The sequence below is a fragment of the Hetaerina americana genome, unplaced genomic scaffold, assembly GCF_022747635.1.
Source record: "Hetaerina americana unplaced genomic scaffold, ioHetAmer1.1.p SCAF_4, whole genome shotgun sequence".
Classification (NCBI taxonomy): Eukaryota; Metazoa; Arthropoda; class Insecta; order Odonata; family Calopterygidae; genus Hetaerina; species Hetaerina americana.
The window spans coordinates 42,208,791-42,227,368 of NW_027286985.1; the positions used below are offsets into that span (position 1 = coordinate 42,208,791).

General features: G+C 39.1%; 1 protein-coding gene across 1 annotated transcript in view; it reads right to left on the bottom strand.

The window, feature by feature from the left end:
- Syx6 (Syntaxin 6) overlaps window positions 1-18,578 on the bottom strand; it is a 33,466-nt gene extending 14,888 nt beyond the window's left edge. Inside the window, exons 1-2 of the mRNA XM_071589819.1 lie at window positions 18,317-18,578; window positions 17,952-18,124 (exon numbers count right to left, since the gene is read on the bottom strand). Of these exons, the coding sequence (XP_071445920.1) occupies window positions 17,952-18,124; window positions 18,317-18,351 (208 nt within the window). The 5' untranslated portion in view covers window positions 18,352-18,578. The remainder of the gene's footprint in view (window positions 1-17,951; window positions 18,125-18,316) is intronic.

Consider the following 18,578-nt stretch of genomic DNA (forward strand, 5'->3'; position numbering starts at 1 on the left):
ATCACAACATTTAACATTGTTCACTCCAACCAATAGTCCTCTTTATTAAAATAGTCAAAATTCCTATTTACTTCTCATTAAGTCCATTTAAAAGTAATATAAAAGATTAGTTTTCAACCTGAAAGTTGGTTTGATAGGTGAAGATAGAATTCACTAAGTACAAAGCCCAAAGGCATGTGAAATTTGTATTTCAGGGTAGGGGGGCCAGATCCTTTCCTCTACCACCAGCGGTTCCCCAGGAAGATCTGGTGCCTGAAAAATCACTGAGCTTGGGATTAGCGGAGAATTCCCAGAAGTGTCCCTGGGAATCGAACCTAGGCCCTCTGATCAATAGCCCAATGCCAGTAGACTACCATACCTCCCTACAAATGACATTATTCATGAATACAATTCGAATAAGCTGGAAGGTGGCAAAGATGGTGTTTCAAATTCAAAATGACTTAACCCATTGGATACGATGTTAATTATTGATACCGGATGACAAATAAACAATATGGTGGTCACTGGTGCCTTTAAAGTGGGGGTAAAAGGAAAAACACCTAGGGAGATCACCCGAAAACATTAAATCCTCATAATAAACTTCCTTGAGTAGTGGTCTTCTCAAACACTGAGTTTTCCAATATATTAAGAGCTTGTAAGGACAGAAGAAACCTGTCAATCATGGAAATCATACTTAGTTTCTTGAAAATGATCATAACACTCCAATAATTATAACTGTAAAACTTTCTTAATATGCATTCCATTTATTATTAGGTATTCTATTGATTGAGGTTGGTTTTGGATGGAAGCAGACTATACAATAGATATTTCCTTGCCTCTTCTAACAAAATAACTTGACATTCAAGATTAAAAATAAACCCTTCTTCAATTTCTTCTTTTTCCTCCTCCCTTCATCGATCCAACATGCCTACCCTTTTCCTCCCCATACCTACAGTTTCCCCTCTAGAGTTCTCAACATCTCATTACCAATCAAAACACTTAGCATCCATCTTTCCTGCCTCCTTTGGGCTTCTCTAACAATTCCCTCACTTCACCCACTTCCTCATTTGTTTTCCCTTCCATTCATTTCATCTTTTCCATCCTTCTCTATACCCACATTTCAAAAGCCTCCACTCTTAGCTTATCATCTTACTTCAATAACAATAATCCGTACAAAATTATGCTCCATATCACAATGACACCCCTATTATGCATTTAAAATAATTTTATTACTAAAATTTAGTTTTCAAATTGGAAAACGGAAAATTGTCCTCTGGCATGAGAGGTCATCTTCCTCTTGGCCTATCCCCACCTTCATCGGATTTACCCGGAGGCACACTGGATTCAGAGGAGGATTCATAGTCTGGGGAGGGGGGTATGACTCCTAAAACCGGCTTACTGATTGGAAAATGAGCTCGATAAAGAAGTTATCTTTACATCTGAAAAGAGAACCGCAGGACTTCCACATTATTTGGTCTAAACACGTAAGTTAAAACCATGATTGTTGAAAATACTATAGTTTTGAAAACTATCGGCGTTATCTATAATTATAAGCTCAAACTACGTCCAACTGAGACCCTGCGTTCCCCATCAAGTCCAAAGTTCATATCCACCCTTGACTGAAGCGGATCATGCATCCATTTTCTCCCCCCCTCTCGCCGAGGCGTTTCCTCGCAAGATCCCGGGATACTTTTCCGCGTCCTCGTTTCCCACACACTCTCCCGTAACCCGATACATCCCCTCCAACTCGTCCGGCAAGAAGGCTGGATTCGCAGGGAGTCGCTCTGGTGAACGCGCCGCACGCCCGCTGATCCAAGACGGGCGTGCGACGGTGGAAGGGCAAGGGGCCAAGTGACTGGGAGTGCCGCTGCGATGCTTCGGCGGTCACAACGCCTGAGGTCTGGCGACCCGTCTGCACTGAACACGAATTAATCGCCCATGCCCGTCGGATCGGAGTAAAATTTCCCCATATGCCAGAGCTATGCCCTTATGCATGTGCCGAGGATGCCCGGGCGAGAAAAGACCCGGGAATCTACTACGGAAGTTTTCGATCTACAGGCTTCGTGCGAAAATGAGTTGCTTGTTGCTACACTTCGCAATTGAGGTCTGCTCGAGGAGCAAAGTTGCACCGAAGAGACCAAAACAGTGGGCGGTCAATCAATACTATCGAACAAAAACTTCCATTGACAGATTACACGAGCCTCTTCAAACAGTTGGCAAAATTCATCACAAAATTCCCGAAATTCTTCTTCGCTATGCACACAAATATTCATAAGAAAAAACACAATAGGCATAGATCTCAATCTCACAGAAAACCTACCTCGGATCCACTCCATTAAAAACATCACACTTGTAGTAATATCGACGAAAGGGGCACATTTAGATGCGCTAAACCCCACGGGAATTACAAAAAGTCCCCCTTCTCCCCAAATATGTATTTACAATTTCCACATTCGCCAACTTCACCTGTCAATGGAATACGGTTTATCGAGAATAGGATACCATTTTTTGCAGTTCTGCTATTAATGAAGGCCGGAATTCGCCTTATGGTAAAAAAATGATATGCCATAGATAATCGCCATAACTGCTTCTACCTTCTGAATATCTCGTTTAATTGGTCAGTTTAATGGCAACGACGTCAACTTTTATTCGCAAAGGAAAACGCCATTTTTGCGTTTTGCCGATGTCATGCCTGTGGTGGCCGAGAAAGTGGGGAATCTGAATATGCCCATTGCTAACTCATGGAAGATGCCGAAATGCGCAAAAAAAGATAAACAAATACAAAACCTTTAAAAATATATTCTCTAAAATTACTAGCACAAGCGTGTGAAAATTAGCTCTCCACTAGATTCATTTTGCAGGATAAAAACAAATCCGAGATAAGGGTCTGAGAGTGAATGACCAAAGGGAAACATTCATAATACTGGAAAATCAAAGTTTAATACACTACAAAATACAAATATTATCGTCATTCGACAGGTTTTCGCAACATGGGCCTTGTACTATGCCAACACCTTATCTAAATCTTTACCGGTTTCCATGGACACGAAAATTCATCCGTTATATACTTAGGATGCCTTGAATGGGAACAGGTTACCGAAAGAGTTGCATCGTCGATAATTTTCTAAAATTTGAAACAGTCGCCGGAATTTCTCAATCCCACAACGCACTTCACTAGGGATAAACACCGCTTCGACGTATCATAGTGGATGCATTGATTTTGAAATTTCAATAACGGACAAGGATAACCAAGATTATTAATACAATTTCAATACACGCTCTTTTGAGCGAGTGATTTCTTACAATTACATTTCAAATTCAAGTAAATGTCTATTTCGTTGATAAAAAATTATTTTCAATATATTAATTAATGATGCATAATGTGTTGACCAACTTTTAAACTAACCTAATTATACACTGATAACCATCGTTAATTACGGCGTAGGGTCTCCGAAGCCTAAACGTTACCCTCTAAGGCATTTTTTAACTCATAAATTTATACGAAAGACCGTACAATTTTCACCTTCAAAGTCAATTCACCTCCATGGTTTCACCTGGTCTACGTACAATTTTGGCTAGCGTAAACATAATCATCAAATTAATAGTTTAAATTTAGAATCCCACTTTTTCATTTAATTGATGTCCAGAGAACGCCTAGAGAAAAATGAAGAAAATAACGAAAAGTGAAGAGTTAGGCGTGATGTTGCGGAATCGAGACATAATAAAAACTTCGTTGCAATTTTCCACAGTTAAAAATTTATTTCCGACCATGGTTTCGATATGCTGTATCATCATCAGACCTGATGATGATACAGTGTATCGAAACCATGGTCGGAAATAAAGTTTTAACTGTGGAAAATTGCAACGAAGAAAATAACACTGACATGAAAACACGTACAAGTTCTCGGTAAGGTATGGGATCACATGAGGTTACTGGAAGATTTTCTAAGAAAGCAGGAAAAATGGATGCAAGGAATATTGAGTGACAATGTAATCTTGACATCAGTAATAGATTGGAGGATGTTGGGTAAGCGATAGGGAGGGAGGCAAAGATTTCCCATGTTGGACGGAGTAAAGGGAGGTAGAAAGTATGAGGTGATACGCAGAATGGTTTACTGCATCGAAGGGTGTTGCAATGTTTAATGCGTGTTAGAAGGCCTTGAAATGTGGAATAGTATAGTCCCTGTGTCCATCAAAAACCTACTTCAACCGATAGACATTTGTAAATCAAATTCTATTCCATAACGTTTTTAACTCCTGTCATTTTTACTGCCTGAGGGAATGGTATTGACGCGGATGACCTTCTGGGAGTTGGTAACGTCAGAACGTATTTCATAATTTGCCTCTACTGACGCAGTGGGCGTAGCGCGATGACGGCGAGAAATGTCTTAAAAAGAAGCATTGTGATGTCTAATGGATTTCACCAGAGTTAATCGGGTCCGACTTAAGGCACTAAAATCGCGAATATTCTTGCAGTCATTCCTATCTACGGAGGTAATAACTGAAATACCGAATTGCGTGTGAATCTAACAATAAGTGCAGATTCCGGAACAAAATAAATTCCAACCGACGAGATAAGGGGTCACCAATTCATTTAAAATTTGATTCCGATACCAGAGAAAATCGGTTCGGGGATTACATTAAACGTGAAACGGCAACGCTGGTTATTGAGATTTCTTCTGGGACTTCCATAAAAAATTAAAAATCAATGCTTCTCGATGTCCTTTCGTTCAGAGATGATATTAAAATATATTCCCTGCGGTAATTGGATCCCAGCCTGTCAGTCAATGTGCTGTTAAATTAAAATTCCAAGTCTCTCATGATTTTCGAGCAGGTTGGCGGAGGATCGATACCAAATTTTACTCTCTGAAATATTGACGAGGTATTACGAAAAATTCAAATCTTCCGGCCACATGGAAATGCAATATTTTCATCATGCTTAGTTCGAAAGGAAAGGTAACTGTTTGGTGAGATGATCGCGATCGATGTACAACGATCTTTTCCTACCAAATGTTACCACTGTGTTGAGCATAACCAAAAGAGAACCTTGGAATTGATGTAGCAATAATAACATGAAAATAAATGAAAGGCGTAGAGTAGCAGAGGAACCAACTTGGTTGGTATGTCTCAGATCGAGTTACTCGTCGAAATGCTAGGAATATTTTTCTAATGGCCCTAATCAGCTCAAGTTACACAAATCAATTATGCATAACCTTCTTCAATCAGTTAACCGCACAACATATTATTTCTCTATCTTACCAGCAGCATTAATAAAATTGCACAACTACTAAAATTACTTCACTCATTTGAATTATTAAATCGATCAATATGCGCTATCGCTCAGCTAAATTCTGTCCGAGGAATTCTTTAGCCGCTTACGCATAAACATCTCCTGGTATAAGGAATAAACGTCATTGTCACTCCCCAGAAAAATCACCCGAAGACAATGACATAAAGAACAAATCGAAGCGGAGAACTACGAAACAAGGCGGAGTTTATATTAAGCGAAGCTAATACATTATTCGAAGAGAAACGAATATAAAAAGAAATAAGCTATACAAGAATAAAGCATAAATGAGAGCTACAGCTAATCTATCGTCTGAGTGTTAACGGCTGATAATGATTCCTTATCGGAACTTCTGGCAGTGGATTAGGAACTAACGTGGGTCTCATAGGCTCCTCACAGTGTAACTTTTCCTAGGATTTAGAAAGCCAGCATCGAAAAAGACACATGATATGCACAACTATTTGGACAGCGACATTTCAACTTAGCGTTGGAGCTCTTTGAGGCCAGTTTTGACAAGTTCTAATTTTCCTAACGGTAGACGATCGAATAAAAAAATCATAGGCTAAAATAATTGATCATGGTCTTTCATGAGGAATATTGCTCCACTAGGAAATTCTATTTCCGCGCAACTGAATTCTCGATACATTGGCTTAGAATTAACGTACGTGTGACTGATCTTACACCAGGGTCTTGCAAAGTTAATGGTCAGTTTATAAGTCCTCCAAAAACAGTTGTAATTCAATTTAGAGCATCCTAAATCATATTGTTCCGTCAAATGTAGACAGGAAAAGTGTAAGGATGGATTTATCATAATTAACTGGATCTAAAAGCACATATTTCAAACATATGTATACAGTTCGACCCTTGGAGCAAGTGTCCGATCTTCAACCCACAATCTGTTTCCGACCCACGAATGACTGTCGGGAAAACAGGCAGACGAGATTTTATTTCCAAGAGGTCATATGATGTGGAAAACAAAGCACGTTGAATGCAGAACTCCTGGTAGGAGTGCCGCCGATTGAATTACTCGCAGAAACGATGGGTATATTTTTTTAATGGCCCAAATCAAGTTAAATTAGAGTTTAAGATCAGTGAAGCACAACCTTCCTCTAACAGAAGACGGCACAAAAAGATCGATGCCTACCTTGCAAGCCACATCACATAGGGTATATACATAAAGTTACGTAGGTACATACATGAAATAACTAACAATAAGACAGATTTTTTTGCATTTTTAATTGCATTTGAGAGGGAAACCAAGTTTTTTATACGCCAATGTAAAAAATAAGCCGAAGTGACATTCCTAATTTCAACTATTTTTAAATTGGATCAGGCTTCGATTCACCTCTCTCTTATTTTTGCGAACGATAACTGAAACAGTTCTGTTATATACTGTATATATATTTTTTAAATAATCGATTATCAACCGTAGATTACACCGTATTAGTCTCGCAGACTCATCACCATTCGCGCACGTGACACAAAAAATATTTTAAAATGATCTTTGGGTGCTACGATAAAAAAAACACAATAGCTAGTTTTTAGAAAGCGATTTGATTTCAATAATTGGTCAACGACCATACACACGTTTATTCCAGTTTTAATAGAACATCAGGGATCCATGGAATACGGTAAGATCTGCGGGGTCAATCAAAGATTTTTCCAGAACTGAAACGACTGCTACTAAAGTTTTCCTTCATAACTCCACTAATTCCCATGTCAAAATTTCCGATACTTCTTTATATTTCAGCAGGAGGTGGCGGTCTTACCCCTAGCCACAGGATGATGGTATGGATAAGACAATACATGAAATCTCAGAACAGACGCAGAACTTGAACGACGAGCTCTCTCTCTTTCACACACACACAATCAAAATTTCAAAGCGTACAAACTAAATACGTAAATGCAACGACAAGAGGAAAACCATTTTGTGACTTTAATTCAAACATCCGACGTCAAGAAAATTGAAAATAAAACAATTTACGTCAATTTATGGACTCAATATCAACAAAACTATAAAGCTGGATTTATGAAGTTCACATTAATTCCAATTTCGATTAATTCCACGTTATTTCACGCGTTCCTCGGTTTGCGAAAAACACTGGCATAACGCATGTTACTACCGATTTGTTCTCACATGGAAGATTCTAGTATTTTCTGTATGCAATTTTAATATAAATCGAAATATATAGATCACATCGCGATCAATGAGGATGGGTACACATCTATACTTCATCCCAAACTGTACTGTAATCCAAACTGCACTGTCACCTGCCAATATCTTTTCATTCTTAGCGTATTTCGTATTCGCCCTGTCGAACCTTGATTTCGTTTTACGAATAAACGGTTTATAAATAAGTGTGTCAGCAATTAAGGCATAAGGAAATTGACTCAGTTATCCAAGTTTTGGAGAGGATTTTTTTTTCTGTTTCCCAGGACACTCCGCAGGTTTAACTGATATACTGCACCTTGTAGAGAAGGTTACCATGAGCGATGGAAGAACCATTCATGTCGCAGTAAGTACTTGCGTCGTCGCGTGCCAGAAAGATTCAGAATCATTCATAAGTACCAGTAACAGACCTCTGAGCCTGGTGGCGGAAAAAATACTGTACATGCCATTTGAATGAACAAAATGAACTATACCCTTATGTAGTTTGAGTAAAATGAACACAAAATAAGCGACTCAAACAAAAAAGTACGGTAAAATACAGCAGTTGCCGTGACGCATTAAGGGATGAGGATGCATAAGACGTCAAGATGATGGGGCATGCCCCTTCCAAAACTGCGTCGAAATAGCATTTCTCCTGAAAACACGTTCTTTACCAGGAGTTTTCCAGAAAATAAAAATTCTTCAAGTTTTCCAAGTTAGCGAACGCTCGGTTTTAAAGAATTAAAAAAAAAAATTGTTTGCCTCCGTTTACTGAATGCGCGAATGAAATCGGAATTTTGTGTCCGAGTAAACGGCCCCATTGTTGGGGCGCCAAACAGGGACGCCCATATCTTATGTCGCGCAAGAAAGAAAAAAATAGATGGACTGCATGGGAGGGGGAATGGAGGAGCGAACAGAGAATTTCGCGTTCGATTGAAAGCGCCCGGATTTTGCACAAGAGCCCCTGCGGGTTGCGTGGCTCCTCGGCCAATAAAGCAAGAGGAAATACCGAGGGCGAACTGCACAGATGATGAGATGGATTCAAATTTGAAAAATTATAGTAGCGCGACGTAACATTAACGTCATTTGAAAATGCTGTACCAATAAGAGACGTGGATAACGAGGGAATTTAGAGGTTGAAAAACATGCGAGTCATATTTTTGCAAATAATTATGCAGCCTCCCGTCAATGGGTTGCTCACGAAATTATATCGCTCAGAGAGTTTACCATGCACTAAGTGTGCCAAAGAAAATTTACGACATCCGTCGGCATTGATTCCCCAAAGAGAAAATTCACCTTATAACTTTTAGAACATTCTGAAATTAAAAGTAAACTTTTCATCAGTGCCTTTATTTTAAATTTTTCATTATCATTATTGTTAGTCTACCCGTTGAGGAGGGTTTTGCCCAGACACGCTGATTATTTGATGCTACATCACCAGCGTCTCCAAGCACGACACAACCACGACACTCTCCACTACAATAAAACCTTCAATTCCACATACTTTCTACCAGCCGTCCGTTCTTTTCGTCCAACATGCTCATCCTTTTCCTTCCCCTTCCACGCCTGCCCACCGTTCTCTCCCTTCTATCATGATCTTCAACGCCCCATTGCCAATCGAAATTCTCTGCATCCACTTTTCCTACCATCTTTCTCCCAGCAGTCCTCTCTCCTCCCTCACCATGCCTCTTCGTTTGTTTTAGCTTCCGACCGTCACACGTTTTGCAGCCTTCCTTACACCCACATCTCAAAGGACTCCAATCTACATCTATTATCTTACTTTAACGACCAATCTTCCACACCGTGCAAATCTTTGCTCCACATCAAAATTTTCATTAGCCTTTTCTTAACATTCTTACTCAAGGTCTTTGACGTCAACATACTCCGTATGACGTCCATACTCTTCGTAAAAAAGCTTCGTCCTCCAACGTACCTCCTCTTCGTAAGTCCCTGTTACTTTTAACCATGTTCGCATTGGTGTCTTTATCGAAAATTTCGGAGAATCATACCCATATCAGTCGGGTGAAATCAAACAAAATCAGCGGGTCCCTGACAGAAGAGGATGCCTAGCGTCCAATTATCGCTCGACAACTTTCATTTGTCCAATACTCGATTGATTTTCCGTTGCGCCGGAGAGCTAAGTAAGTCGGGCACAGGCCCCGTTTTTGTGGGCGGAAAATCCACCGCCCATCAAAAGATTATCCGCGCGGGGAGACTTGCCCGACGTCCATAAATGCCCCGACACCCCAACGAAATCCTTGTGACTAATGGGCGGATCAACCCACACCCTGGCTAAGGCAGCACTGGTTTTTGCCAAGTATCGACTGCGATTCCCACACGCCACATAAATGCGACGCTGCGGTATACATTTTTGCTGCACGAATAATGTCAAGATCTGCTATACGATTTATTAAAAAAAAGTCTACCTACAGCAGGTCAGTTTTTAACAAGTGAGGAATGAGTTGGGAGGAGAACGGGCTAAATCCCACAACATGTGAATTTTCCAGTCTCAGCTTAGGCAGGTCAAGGAATTCCCCCGTCATGACTGCGGTTTCCCAGGAAGTTCTGGCAGGGTATAAAATCACACGGTCCAAGCTGAGTTGAAGGTGATCAGAAAAATCACCCGGATCTCGATCCGAAGCCTTCCGGACTGTGAGCGAATGTCCTCCACCCCTTCAGGCTAACACACCGCCCCTCCGATATCGACCATAGAGTAATAAAAAAATATCGACGCGACGCGGTTATAGTGGTGATATAGATCATAGCACCCTTTAGCTATATCGCCAATAGCCTTCATCGATGAATCGCTCGCTAGGAACCGAGTGAGAATGGAAGATATGAATCGACGTGCGGTAAATTGTCTTCAAATCCCAATAATACATTAAATGTAAAGTCGTGCGTCTTCATCACACAGCCCTTCTTCTGACTAGGGGTCGGCCGCTTACCTGATGACACTCCGCGGCCAAGAGGCCGATTTGGGCAATACAGAAATATACACGCTCGATAGGCTACCTACTTCAGTCACTGACATACTCGTACCTACTTGGGTTCGCGCTTATAAAGAGATCGTCGCGGAAAATTCTCAACCCGTCTTTGTAACACGGAGAAAACCCGTGTGAAGGCCGTCGCTGTTTTTAAGGCTCGTCAGCGTAACGGTTTTTGCTTTTTCGAGTGCATGCCACTTCTCTTAAATGGGAATAAAGATCGATCGCAGTTCTCTAGTAGATAAGTAAGACTTCCAGGGAAATAGACCGATAAAGGCAGACCCATCATCCACTGTTGCTGGTAAACTGGAGGAGGAATGAGCCATGCCTACCTACAATGACAGAGAAACAAAAAGCAATGCAGAAAAAATATTATGTTACTTTAGGATTTTCCTATACTTGTACTAGCAACCATTCATCCACAACCGTTAATGATATATTGAACAGTAATTGAGAAACTTGCACACATTCTTCCGGTCCATAAAACTTACGGCACAAAGGCACATCTAAGATTAGGCTGTCCTCTTAACGATAATATAATCGAATAGTTCAAACAAAAACTCTCTATCTAGCATAGTTTCTTATCTGCCACTCGTGATTTTCTGTTCCAAGAAAATAAAATCAAGCCGTTATCGTAAACAAATATAGCATCTGTTTCAACATCTTAAACGCAATGCATGGGGGACGTTGCCGATCATTGGGTGAAAAGTCATTAGAAATAATAAATATTCTCAAAAGTAACTATCCTTTTTTTAAGCCAGGATTTAGGCAAGCCTATATCTACGATCATTGGCAAGACTCGCTGGCACCGTAAGAACGGCAACAACGGATCCAGATAACCTCTAAGGGGAAATGAACATTTTCATTTAAGAACAAAAATTAATTTTATCTCAAAAGATAGTCGAAAATCATGTTCAATTTGCAACTAATTTAGACACTATTTAGCGATCGCAACGCGCCCACCAATAAGATTAATTTTCAATTTTATTTAAGTCAAAAAAATGCTCCCTTAGGAGGGGGGCATTAATGGAATGCTTCCCCCTCCCTTGGATCCGCATCTGCCGAAACGTGTCTGCGACTGTGCGAGGCGTGGGCCAGTTTGTGCCATCCTGATCGTATAGGATAAATTATGACTCGGAAGCAACAAAAGGGCGGAGGAGTAAACACACCTTAAACCTTTTCCGGGCTATTACTGCTCGTGGAGTGGTGGCCCAGTGCGGCAACGGCACGAAGGAAAAGGGCTAAAAACTCGGGAGGATGGCTGGGGAGATTTTCTGGTTACTAGAACTTTCTGGAAAATGGTAAGCGGTAAAAAGATAATTATCTGGTCGCCCTAGCCTGAGTGAGTGATGTTCGCACGCCGTAGAGGCTTAGGGCTCTACCTTTGCCGATCAAAATCAATCTTCGGTTTGAAGAGTGAGCGGTTATTGCTCAGAAATGAAATCGCAATAGGATGGAAGTTTTAACGTGCTCTCCGCCACGCTTAACAATGCACTTAAACTTCTATCAGCGCGATACTCAAGAGAATACCGGGATATACACTTGCCACCGAAACAATTTGAACCCTATTTTCCTTTACAAATCTCGAAGTTTCCCGCCAATACTACTCCCAAGACATGAGAATATTCACTCGTCACAAGCTCGCATCCATAATTTAATAATTTCAAGAGTGATTAGATGGATATTGCATAGCATGTTCCCAAGTTTGGAAATTTTCGAATTTAATCTCATGTTTAGCATGATACGCAAATACTTCAAAATTAAGCTTGTGTACCACGATAAACATCGAATGAATCTATTTTAATGAACGAAAATGCAGGTAATTGACGAGAATATCTGGATCCACATCCTTTCAAAAGATATTCATAGCAGCTGTGCATATGAGTCATGCCGCATTGCAAAAACTTTATTTCAAAAACTGTACTTTTAACGTACAGGCTTCCCACCCAGAGAGCCCGGGTTCAAATTCCGGCGGTGTTGAATACTACCTTGAACAAAAAGTTCCCGGAATAGCCACCGTTTGGCGCTCCCATCGTTCCGATTTGAGTTCTGTTTTTTTTGTTAAATTGGTACATCTGTTGTTGATATTCCCTTTAAATCTTTGTGTCATAACTTGACATTTGCAAAAGTTACGTAGCCAAGAGTACATCTATCTCTGTGTGTGTTGGCGATTTTTTACAATTGCAGAAATGGATTTAAATTTGCAACAACGAACTTGCATTAAATTTTGCGTAAAAAACGGATTTAGTGGCGCACGGACGTTGGAAATGTTGGAAAAGTGTTTCGGCAACGATTCTCTAAAAAAAACGGTCGTTTACCAGTGGCACGAGCGGTTCAGAAGTGGTCGTGAGTCAATCGAAGACGATGAACGCAGTGGCAGACCATCGACATCGAAAGTCGGTGAAAAAATTGATAAAGTAAAAGAAATGTTGGTCAATAACCGCAAATTAACCATCAGAGAAATAGCGGAGGACTTGAACATTGCCTATGGATCCGCCCAAGACATTGTGGTTAATGATTTGGGTTTCCGTCGTGTAGCAGCAAAGTTGGTGCCAAAAGACCTCAATTTCATGCAAAAAAGAGACCGTGTTGACGTCGCAAAAGACATGATTTGCGAGGCTGAATCCGATCCCACATTCATCAAAAGGATCATTACTGGAGACGAGACGTGGGTTTATGAGTACGACACGCAATCCAGACATCAGGCAAGTGAATGGCGTTCACCAAATGAGCCGAGACCAAAAAAACCACGTCGTTTTCAGTCAAAAAAGAAGGCAATGCTGACGGTTTTCATGGATTACAACGGTGTAGTGCATCATGAATTTTTGCCAGAAGGCCAGACAGTAAACAAAGAGTATTATTTGGGCGTTATGAGACGTTTGCGTGAAGCAATTCGCCGAAAGAGACCAGAAATGTGGGCAGAAAACTCGTGGATTTTGCACCATGATAACGCACCGTCGCACAGTGCTATCATTATTCGTAATTGTTTGACGAAAAATGCAACAAATACCATCCAACAGCCACCGAATTCACCTGATTTGGCTCCCTGTGACTTCTTTCTGTTCAATCGAGTTAAAAAACCATTACGGGGAACGCGTTTTAGCAGCCGAGAGGAAGTAATGGAAAAATCGCAGGAAGCACTGATGGACATACCGAAAACCGACCGTAACTTTTGCAAATGTCAAGTTATGACACTAAGATTTAAAGGGAATATCAACAACAGATGTACCAATTTAACAAAAAAAACAGAACTCAAATCGGAACGATGGGAGCGCCACACGGTGGTTATTCCGGGTACTTTTTGATCAAGGTAGTATTTTTCAGAGGTATCTCCATCCCTACTTGAGGTGCTTTGTGGAGGGCCCTTTGAGTGAGTACGCCGTCCGTCGGATGGGACGTTAAACTGCGGACCCCTTGGCGCCTTTCGTAAAGAGCAGGCTAATGCCGACGCCGGGTTTCTCTCCACCCTTCATCCTTTCCTATCCATCCCCTATGGCGCAAATGACCTCAGCTGTCGGTCGCCTCCCCTCAAAACTACTACTACCAAAAACTTTATCAACACCTCATATCAGCGAATCCAAACGTGCGAATCATAAGCAATATGTCATGCCACAGACTATTAATGATCTAGAACTTAGACCTTCAACGCGCAGTTTTGCTACGCGTACCACGAATTTTAAAACTTCTCGCTTCTGCCTCGAGTACACTTGTCTGGTTAAATATTGTTTCCAACTGCGTAATTCAGAAAAGGCAAACAACTGAATACGAAAACAACAGTTCAAAAGCCGCAGAATTATTAGAAAATTTTACGTGTCAATTAGAAACTAAATAAATGATCAGACTCTTAGTTTTGTTTATAAACTCGGGCATTTTTTAATTGATTCCATAATCTAACTCATTAGCCACCTTGATCCATAATATCGGCAGTACTCGGTATATTCCCAAAGGAAATTTTATAGAATCATTCACATTTTCTCTAAACACCTCTCTAACATCCTTCCATGCTAACTTAATTTTTCATGAAAACTAAAAGATATCATCCCTTTATAAGATAATTTTTCCCAGAAATACGACCAAACAGGCATTTTTGAAAGAATAACATTTGCAATTGATTACACAATGGGGCAGCACATATTGGATTGCTATTTTCCTCCAGAGTTTAATTTAAATAATTCAAACAATTTTTCTATGTCATTCTCACACCAAGACAATCTCAATGGCCATATAATGGCATGATGGCTGGACAAAGAGATGTAAAGAACCATCTAGGGAAACCAAAAACGGAGCAAGTGTAATTTACAGTAGCCAAAGAAGAAGTAGATGCAGCATAAACCTAAGAGCAGTCAACATAGATGGCTAGCAGTTGATGAATATATTACCCTCGGGTGGAGAACACAATTGCTAAATTAGCATACATGATTCAAATGGCAGACCCAAGGGGAGGAAGGCATGCCTCTTCCCTTGTGGAATGTTTTGGGCTTCCATAAAATTTAAAATTAATACTACCTATGATGTATCCAACACTACCTTTGAACACATTTTTTACCGGAAAATAAAATTAACTAATGTGGGGTGGTTTTGGTTCCTCAACTTTGTGGGATTACCTTTAAATCAACGTGATTTTCAATTTTTTAAGCAGAAAAAAATTATTAAATTACTTTTGCACATATTTGAAAATGGCTCTGCCATAGAGATGTTCTAGATCTGGTCTCACATGAATAACATATGAAAACATGAATCAATTATGTCTATTACCTAGCGCTAACAATGAGTTCTCATATCTATTTCTGCTTATCAAATTTCCTTCACCAGTAACCACATCCATCAGTACCAAACCAAAATCTATCATCTGAAGATAAGGTCATCAGTATAGCAAACATTGTAAACCTACAATGAAAAATAATTCCATGACTAATGGCATCCATAAACTCAGAACAGGATCAGGCAATGTATTTCCCTGCGCTGCTTTAGACTACTCAGAAAGCACCGGGAGTCAGAATAGTATGTGCTCAAGGGTTTGGTTTTTTTTTCAGGGATGCCAAGAGGGATTGCAACTCAGACCCCTCCAGAAAAGCTGTGAAACTCAATAGTCTTATCACTTACAACAAATCCACAAAAATGGTTGATGTTTCAATAGCGGTAGTATCTTAAAACTGGAAAACAGTCTTACCTAATCCTAATAATGCAACCTACTATGTTGACATAAATGAACAGCATTGGCTAAATACTTTACATTACTTATAATTTCAGGGCAAAAATAGCTACGCAAGCCAATAAAATATGCAGCCCCCTCTTTAGAAGATATATTGGGATTATTTCCAAGGATGCCACCAAAGTAATTAGTTTGACGAGTTGGTAAATAATAATCAAGGTACGCAAAACAATCTAACACTGATATGAAAGAAAAGAAAAATGGTTTAAAGGAATGAAATCCCATTGCCTATTTCAATATTCATATATGCCTAGGTTAAAGGTAATGAACCTTTATTCAATTGGAAGCTAAACGTTTCTCATTAAAAAAATTATCTGGTTACACATTCTGCATAAATTTTACATAGTGTACGTAATATTACGGAGGAGGACTGAAATTATCTTTTTTATATAAAAAAAATGGCAATACTTTGAAAGAATGAATGACCCTTTCATCCATTTGAAAAAAATGTCATGCAAAATGCATTAGGCAGCAAGCATTATATCTAATGGTTGAGGAAGGTATAAATGCTGTTGGTTGTCTATATTAAAAAAAGAGAGAAACGTTTAAAAAAATATTTTTAATTTATTCCCCTTCTCTCATAAAAATGATTTTTAATGTCCAATTAAAGGTATTACAAATGAGATGGTGCAAATTTGGAACCATGTCCAAAGTGATTATTAATTTACAAGTACATCTTAAATGTAGATGTTATATCATATTTCATAAAACGATGATTCGAGTCTGAAACATTGTCTGGGATTATTGAAAAAGTGTTGGCTTCATCTACTTTACAAGCTTGATTAGCTTTGCAACAACTACCGTGAACATAATGAATTTCTAAATTCCCAAAATGCAAGAAAACTGCAGTGAATGCTACAGCTATCAATTAAAAAACCCTGCAATTAGAGTAAATTGCAATACCGGCATAGCTGCATCATTCCAGACGGAGGAAAATGATAGCTTAAGTTTTTCAGAAATGTCAAAGTTAGTGACCATAGGAACAAGAAAATAAACAGAAAAGACATGCATTCATTTCTTAAAAAGGCATCATTATTTCTTCAATAAATTTCCATTCTATTTCATTTACTTGGGAAGGTTAATCAGTCAAAACTGCGCATAATAATTCGCACAAGGAAAAACTCAAGAAAAGCTCAATAAAACATCATAACCCACTTATTATGCATGCATCATCTCTTTTTATTGAGTTACCCTAATTTACTAAGTTACCCTAAAATAATAAAACCTTCTATTTAATAGAAGCGAATAGTCCATCAGTGATCTAGCAAATATCAATATGAAGTATTTGCATTAAAGTTATATAATTTTACAAGGCCAAATGAAAAGTCACCCCAAAGCCAAACCCATAATCACGGTTTTGATGATTATGGCTGAATGATGCAACTTACAATGGATCTGTGGAACAATGAAGTAATTTTTACATAAACATGTCACTTAACAGGTACTATGATAAAACCAATTGCATACAAAGTTCCCTTTGCCAACACCCACAGCCATAATAGATACGAAGGCTATTTCTTTCAATGCAAGTGTTAAAAATACTGCAATAATTTAAAATGACATAAATGCCAAATGAATGCATAATTATAGCATGAAGGCACAAAGAATGTTAGTGTGTTGTTTAATACAACTAGTTTCAACAATCTAATGAACACCTATGGTATAAAATAATTTATAACAGGTAGAAAATGAAAAAAAACCTCAACACAGCAGAGAAACATTAACAGATTTATCTATTTCCTACCAACTAGATCGACCTTTTAAAGAACCATTCACTATTGAATCAAGGAAATATACCAGCAACTAAGTAGACAGTCACAGAAAATGTAACCAAACGAGGACTTAAGATACTTTACAATTGTGTTCACGTTTTTAATAAAACGCACATCTTACATTTACATTGAATCATTTAAATTCCTTTATCTTACAGTGAAAATTCTAAATCATGAACACATAAATGGCTGAATGGTTATTATCTTCCAAAGAAACAGAAATGTACAACAAATCATTTTAAATCAATCTTGCATTTATCTACATTCTCAACAACAGTTAATTATTCAGTTACCTACAAAATTGTTATTAAATGAAAAATTAAGTGACAAATTAAATTTCAATAATTCTTTTAAATAATTACGTCACATTAAAAGAGGAAAATGCTCGTCTGCTATTCTATAACGGTCGGTATCCCTATTCTTGGATTTAAATGAGAGATGCTGGTTAGCATCTCACTTTGTCACAGCCGGTGAATAAAATAAATAATGTAAGAAGGCAAATTCGGGATAATGGATGGCTATGTTGCACATCACTTACCCAATAAAAACAAATGCTTGAAAAGGATATCAATGGTGTCTTCTAAATCTTCCAAATCCCACTCTATACTCCTTAGTGCGTTTCTCAGCTCTGTTGTTGTCCATTCTAATTCATCCTTGGATATATCCTCAAGTTGTTCGTCTTGCAGTTCCAACCACCGACGATACAGGCCCCGGGTCTTGTTCAAAGCTTTGCTGGCCTCACTACCATCAGATAAAAATAATTCGGATAGATGTAAATGCTTAATTAGGATATCACCAGCAGAATTTTGAATGACAAATATTTCAAAAACTCAAGAAGCTACACACCAAGCAAAAGTATCAGTTCCATTAATGTTCTCTTACATTAGAAATAAGGTGCCGACAATTAAATGTAAAAGAGGATTGTATACTTACTCTTTCACTACGAAGAAGGGGTCTTCGAGTGTCATGTCAAAACTCAACAAACCATAGGGCGCAACCACTCCGAAATTTCGAAGCAATTTATTCAAACACTAATCCACATTAGGATTTATACCTCTTCACTTACAAGCACGTATAAAGACACAATTCGCATTCAAACCCTGCACCGTCCAGCTGATCCATTCCGTGACAACGCATTCCGCTTTGGCCAAGGGAGCTTCTCATCGACTTATGTGTGACGTCACAGATTCTTCCA